Source organism: Etheostoma cragini, chromosome 7 (genome assembly GCF_013103735.1).
Source record: "Etheostoma cragini isolate CJK2018 chromosome 7, CSU_Ecrag_1.0, whole genome shotgun sequence".
In the NCBI taxonomy this organism is placed as follows: domain Eukaryota; kingdom Metazoa; phylum Chordata; class Actinopteri; order Perciformes; family Percidae; genus Etheostoma; species Etheostoma cragini.
The window spans coordinates 23482660-23489992 of record NC_048413.1 but is presented as its reverse complement, the minus strand read 5'-3'; the positions used below and the strand labels follow the sequence as shown (position 1 = coordinate 23489992).

Here is a 7333-nt window from a genome sequence, read left to right as displayed (position 1 = left end):
TGGAATTAGTGTGCTCAGGTGTTGAGCTCATCTGCTCATTATGAGTTTGCATTGGAGAGAAGAGAAGCTACAGGCCGCACACACTCGCACACAAACAGGGAAATTGACGACAACCAAGATTATCAATCATCTCTACCAGCCTGGTTTTTGCCATTTAACCGGGCTGAGCAGCCGATGCGCTGCTTCAATCATCAACTGCCAGTCTAAATGCTAGTGCTAATTAGCATTCACATGCTAAATTACCCCCCATCCTATGTCTCCTGATTAGGCTTAATCATTCTGACAGCTAGTTTTACTGCTAAAGCTTGCCGAGCCAATACACGCATGGCAATCTCAAACTCCAGGAAGTGATCCAAGGCATTTTCATTCACTGGATACTGGGATTGGCAGAGCTGGTATCCCGTTTGAGGGATGAAGGCTGCCTTTACTGTTGTTTCCCAGCCGAGGTGCGGTACCTGTCCAGTGTGTCACAGGATACATTTGAATAGTTGTAAGATGATTTACAGGCTTTGAACTCATTTAAAATTACTTTTCCGTAATCACTGTTGGTTCTGGTAAATATTGGATAGTTGTCCACGGGGCTATACGATTAAATGCTGTTTAAGAGATGGTGGGCATCCTGATAAATACAGTACTGTTTATTTTATTGGGGTGGGATACCCTTAACAGAAAGTATGAGAGCGGGGGTGGTAGATAGGATGGGGTAGTATATATGGCACTGCTGTCATGCAGAAGCTGAGGAGAACACATGAAGTATATTGCTAAATAGTGTATTAGATAATAACTGAGTGGAAAGGATGTACGATCGAAAGAGCCGGACCGGTGAACTTCAGGTCCACCTCACTGGCTCTGAGATGCCCTGAAGTCTAACCAGTCTCACTTGTCTCCATGTCTTAAGGCAGTGAGGTGCCAGCGTTATGTCAATCAAACTGGTTGGCACAGTTACCTCAGTAGCGCTGCTCCAATCGGTCCTGTCACTCAGACTATCTTCCAAGATTGAAAGGAAAGGGAAAAAGTAATTGGATTTACTGCTAGCAGGGAAATGATGAAATGACATAAAACCACCCCCCATTCAGACAGACACATTCACACACCTATACACCTCTCTCTCTCCCTCTCCCTCTTCTCCTCTCTCTCTCATCTGGAAATACTTCAGGCTGTTGAGAGCTTCTTTTCATCTCGCCTGATGTGGCGAGAGTGCCTTGTTCTCTCAGGTAGACAAAAGAGGAGATCGAATGAGGGGAATGAAAGGATTTCCAGGTTTTTACCAAGATCTGAGGTTGTTGTTTTTTTGAGGATGTTGCTGGCAAACGGCACAAAAGGCGGCCTATAGTGCAATTTCATGTTGTTAAAGCTATCGGTCCCCCAGCTGCACGACGTTTCACGACAAAGTGATGCACCGTGGAGTTTAAAAGAAAAAGGCAATCATGTTGGACGTTGAAGTACTGATCAAAGAAAAACAATATATAATGCATACATATGATGCTGCTGGCTGGCAGGCAGGAGACTGGTGCCTTTGGCCTAGGAGAGAGGCAGCCTGTTCTGTCGTCAAACTGTGTGACACAGCTGAATCCAACATCCCACAAATGATTCCCTACACCCAATACACATACTGTATGTCCCATATCTTAAATCCTACTGTGCATCTTTCACTAGACACCCTCTGCCTCATGTCTTTCATCTTGCAACCATACAGTCTAGTATTCAACCCCCTCATCTTTCTTTCTAAATGCTACACTCAACAATTAAGGCCGCCTTCATGATAACTACGTGTCTATGGAAAGAGTTCATTAGATGAGGCTACTTTTGTGTTATTCAAGACTTAAAGTTATGGTTCGGAGTAGTTTTATCCTAGGGTCCTGTGCATCACAACCTCGAGCCAAACAACCCCCCAGAAGCTTTTTTCACCTGGGTCTAACAATGGGCGAGTCAGCGTTATCACCTGGTTAGCTTAGTGCAGGCGCCTTTGGAACCAAATGTGTATCTTGTACATTACCCCACTAATAATGCCCAAAATGATACCAAACTTCAACAATAGTACAAATAGGTATAAAAGCGTCTAAAGTTTTACTTCAGCATGAACACGGTGTCAGCATTTTGCCATCGGTCTACTTCTTTCTTGTTATTAGTGTAACAGCTCCATTATCCTAACAAAGGCCATACCGCACCATTAAATCACCAAATTAGCCTTTATTCTGACATGGGGCTCTTAACCAGCTGTTCTGCACTGTGCCATAAAAAAACAATTAAAGACCGTAAGAAGAATCTATATATACAATGCTGATTTGGTATCACTCAAATGTCAGAATTCTACATCCAACTACATCTACATCCATTGTCCAACAGGGGAAACTTATAAAAACAAAAACCTGTAAAAAATTTTTTTAAAAAGCACCACAAAGCCAACAGTAATGGAGGCGTTAGGTGGGTATTTTGCACATACATGCTGTATGCTTAGTCAGTTAAGGCATTTTGATTAGTCATGCTGATGTGAAGCAGCGCAGATATACCCTGGTTGACGTCACGGCTCTCTCTATCTCCCTCTGTCTCTCTCACTCTGACACACATGCACCCAGACAAAGACAGCATCACTTATCCAATGGACTGCCTAGGCTTAAGATTTACACTAACGATTATATATTCATAGATCAATCAATACGGGGAGTCTGGCAGCGGAGACACATTGCAGCAACAGTCACATTGCAGGAATTCTAATGAGCGTGCGTGTGTGCAGACATCAATAGGCTGCAGCTTTACATTTCATTAGGCCAAGGAGCACAGTTTAACTCCCAATGAATAGCAATAAAAGCCACACAGCCTGTAACCATCCTTCTCCATCTGCCTCAGCCTCACTCGCTTCGTCTTCTCCTTCCTTCTTATGCCACCTCTCTTCCTTCTTCCTCCAAATTCTGTTTGGTACCAATCTACTACAGTCATTGAACAGTCATCCAATTTATTGGGAAAGACTCATTTTGAAGCTAAAACAAATCACATCTTGTGTCAGTAAAAAGACTCACCAGGCACCAACCAGTGTAAAAAAGCCTCAGAGAGCTAGAGGTGTAATCACTGCTGATTTATTGTAATTGGTGTCCTGTCTCGCCATTCCCCTGATCATACAGACGATTGCATGTCACTGCAGCATCTGCATTGATCTGTGTGAGGACACTGGCGGCCTCCATCTCCGTATTCACCTTCCTCGCTCCATCTCCCGAGCACAGGAAGACATGCCGGCTGAGGGGAAATGGGATTCCGATCAGCGGAATATCATCCAGGATCTGCTGACCTCACACACTGAACAAACCCCACACAAATCATCTGTCTGCACACACACACACAGACAAAGAACAGGGGTCAGACACAAGGACTAGTGGGCCAGGTTTCACTCGACTTAGCAAAACACCAGAGACAGGAAGCTGTGTAAGGAGGCATGTCTGTGTGTGTGTGTGTGCCGGTATGTGTTGTGCACATTATCATAGTCTATATAAAAGCAGTTGACAGCAGAATTACTGCAACAGACATTCCCCCGGCTAGAGAAACACACAAGCCTAATGCTTAAACTGTCAAACTCTTCTCAATGTGTGTGGCAGCGGAATATTTCAAACGCATTTGTCTGTTATACAATATGACAGAAAGTACAATGTTAAACACAAAGACTTCCAAACAAAAAAAAAAATTGAAATATGAGACATAAGCACCTACAAAATGATGGTTGACTTGAAAGTATTGTGTCTCTAAAATAATAAAAACTGAATGTAACATCTTTTTTTGTTTATGTTGTATTACGTATGCATTTATGCAATTATTATCATCAGGTGACTATTTTATTCAGTCTCCAGAGCTTGGTGACACAAACACCCTTGGCTGACTGGCACACACACACACACAGACACACACACACACACACACACACACACACACAACAAGGGTCCACACACATACAGTTCTCTAAACCCACAGGCATGCACACAACGGGACTGCATGCTGTATGAATACTGAACATTATGGGTAATTACTGCTTGTGATTGAGAATAAATAGAGGCTCCAATTGCAAGGAAAAGCATGCAAACACACAAACACACAACATGGGGTTGTCTCACTTCAGGAGACACAAGAGAAATCATCTTCACCCACCTTACAGCCACTCGGATACACTCCCTGGCTCTTGACAACACTGACTAGACCACCAAACAACACTCAGCACGATAAAACCCACACAGCTCCAGTTTTACCAAACTGTGTGACTTATGTGGTATGTTCAGAAACACACACATATTTACACACACACACACACACACACACACACACACACAGCTGATGTCTAGAATGATACTTCTGATAACAAAAACATTTGTCAGCAATGCCAGAACCAATGACTATTGAAAACACATCAGAAAATGACACAGAATTGCTTCTAAGTGAAAATGGTTTTGTGTTAAGTATGACACTGACACAGAGACACACACACACACACACCCCCACCCCCACCCCCACCCCTTCTGGCAGGAAGATTTGAATCCGCATTTCAGTCACTATATCCTTTTTTTATTAGTTTTATGTCAGTTATCACGGCAATTTATTTCTCACATTGTCAATCAAGATGTAAGAAAGATCCAATGGCAAAAGCAAGAACAAACACAACAAGACAACACTGTCTGAAATACAGCCTTTTCCCTTTACCTATGATAATTTATTTCACAATTTATATACTTAGGCAAGTATATTGTGGGCTTTGAAAAGAACTTCTCAGCCAAACAAAATTGAATGATTATTTAATTTGCCTCTTTAAAGACTTTATAACCCTTCACTGCAAGTTAACACGCCCATCAGTCATCAAAAATGGAGTTGCAAGGTTTTCACACCACAGCATCAATACTGCTTCTACTTTAAATAGCATCTGATCATCTGAGCACCACACACACGCAAACATATACATAAACACACATGAACGCCTACCTTCTTCATGCGTCCGCTGCGGGTGCCGGTGAACGCCACAGTGTGTCCGCGGTAGTCATAGGCCGCCACCGAGGTCATGCCGTCGTCTTTGTCCACGTAAAGCGGGATGCCTTCGATGGCGGTGGTGCCCCCTAGAGGCTGGTTGAAGTCCTGGCCGCAGAAGTTATCATCAATCTGCAGCGGCTGGAGTGTTGGGGATAGAAGAAGAGAAAGTCATTAACTCAACCATTAACACTTTTTAAATCCAACTTTCTCATTAAACTAACATTAATTCTTAAAGAAGAAGGAGGCTTTCGATCTCCACTGCACTTAGTAGACGTTTTATGGTGCTGGAGCAAAGCCAAGCCGCTAAAGATTTACTGAGAAATTGTGTGAAATTAATGGCCGTCACGCACTGGACAAATTAACTTCAGTTTCCACAACTTCCTGTAAACAAAAAAATTGTTTTTATTAAACTGATAGAAAAAGTGCAGACGGCGGTATGTCTTTCGCTGAGGTCAAAAAGCACAATCTAACCAGCATGCAGGTTTAGCTTCTGGGACTGACGCCTTCTTCCCCTTTACAGCCTTTGGTTGTTTCATAGTACATGATGTCTAACCGAGCAATTAAGCATCTCAGCATGAGTTGAATGGATGAACAGTTGCTTGCTAATGTTTTAACTATTGATTTCTTTGTATGCAGCTTTGGAAATGTAGTTTCTAATAAGACACAAACCAATACAGGGAGGAAATGAAATAGCGCTGGGAAAAAGAACATGGAGCGGAGGGTGAACACATCAGCAGGACACTGGAGGAGATGACAGAGACATGACAGGAAGTAAATTATAGGTCAGATTAGCATATCATAATCAAAGTGTCTCGTACAAGCACATTGCTGCACTGATATGTTGATATGTCACGCTTGATTCATGAAGGTGCACGTGTGGGTGTGTAATAGGCATGTCATTAAAAGCATATGATAGCTATTCTTGCATCATGAAGTGGGGAACGTGGACATGTGTAACAGAGATAATCGACTGCATCAAAATTACTATAGCAACCTCTCACACACACACACACACACAGATACTGTACACACATACCAAAAGGAGCACTAGGAAACACAAAAGGTCCACACAACTATGAAAGGATATTGAACAGATGTACACACACACACACACACACACACACACAAGGAAAAACCGAGGTCCACATAACTCTGAAAAGAGATTGAACAAACGTACACACAGTCACACATTAAAGAGCATGTTGTGCATGCATATACTGTACAGTAGCGCAAATTTAAAGTGAATTTCCAGAAAGTCCGCAAATGAAAATGCTCATTTTTGGGTGTTTCCGTCTTCCACAGTTACATTTCTTGGGGCTTATTCTCCAGTCCGGACCCGTTAAATCATTAAAGAAGAGTGCAGGATAAAATGACATCGGTAATACAGGTGTTACATGGTGGTCAGGCATATTAACTTACTTGCCCACTCTCGTTTTGCTTTTTTACCATACAGAAATTTAAACCCTGGCCTAGATACCAACTTAAAGTGTCTGCTCTGCTCCTTGCAGCAGCAGAGTCGCAGCACAGAGTAGCAGGAGTCAGACTTCCCTTATCACTCAATGAAAGCCATGGCGGAGGATTTGGTGTCAATGCAGCATCTGAAGGCAACATTGGTTTAGAGTGGCTGCGATGATCAGCTCCCCTGCCCACGTCGCAGCCGGACCACGTTACTGCCGGGCCCCTGCTCCGCAGCAAAAGCTTGACCGGAGAGGCCAGAGATTAAAGTAAGGGTTCAAACGATATTGCACGAAATCAATGAATGTCTTTTCCCGTAAAATGGTCGGTTAAGTAAATAACAGGTGGAAAAATGTCCTCAGCATGGCAGCCTTAATGTGTTACTTTGACAAAGGTTACAGTCTCATTATCGCTCTGATGTTTGCTGCTATTTTTAGTATATTCAATGGGCATTTAAACAGCAAGCTTCATGTACAACATGACTTCTTTACTAAGTCCATTTCCATTTAACTCTATATTAGTTTCTTTATATTAATACATCTTCTTCATCTCAGGCAGGGTACTTTTTTTATTCTTTTTTTGAGTTGTCCACTCATTTTATGTTATGGGCAAATTGAAACTGTGCATGAAAACAGACGGATGAAAAGTAAAAAAACGGCCTTTACTATGAGAACTCAAAAACACAAAAGTCAAACAAATATCCAGTATATTAATCTTCACAGGAACAAATAAGGTCCACGCACATGTGAACACACACAAACAGGCCTCTCATCATACACAAACATGCCAGCTTTCTCTTGTTACACACAGATGTATCTTCTCTAGAGAGATGATCACCCCAACCCTCCAAAACAGTGTGTGTGTGTGTGTGTGTGTGTGT

The 7333-nt window shown here is 42.5% G+C and overlaps 1 protein-coding gene across 2 annotated transcripts in view; it reads right to left on the bottom strand.

Moving 5' to 3' along the window:
• Positions 1-7333, bottom strand: part of plxna1a (plexin A1a) — a 239102-nt gene that overhangs the window by 179582 nt on the left and 52187 nt on the right. For both annotated transcript variants that reach the window (XM_034875903.1, XM_034875904.1), the window contains exon 3: positions 4954-5136. In XM_034875903.1, the coding sequence (XP_034731794.1) occupies positions 4954-5136 (183 nt within the window). The remainder of the gene's footprint in view (positions 1-4953; positions 5137-7333) is intronic.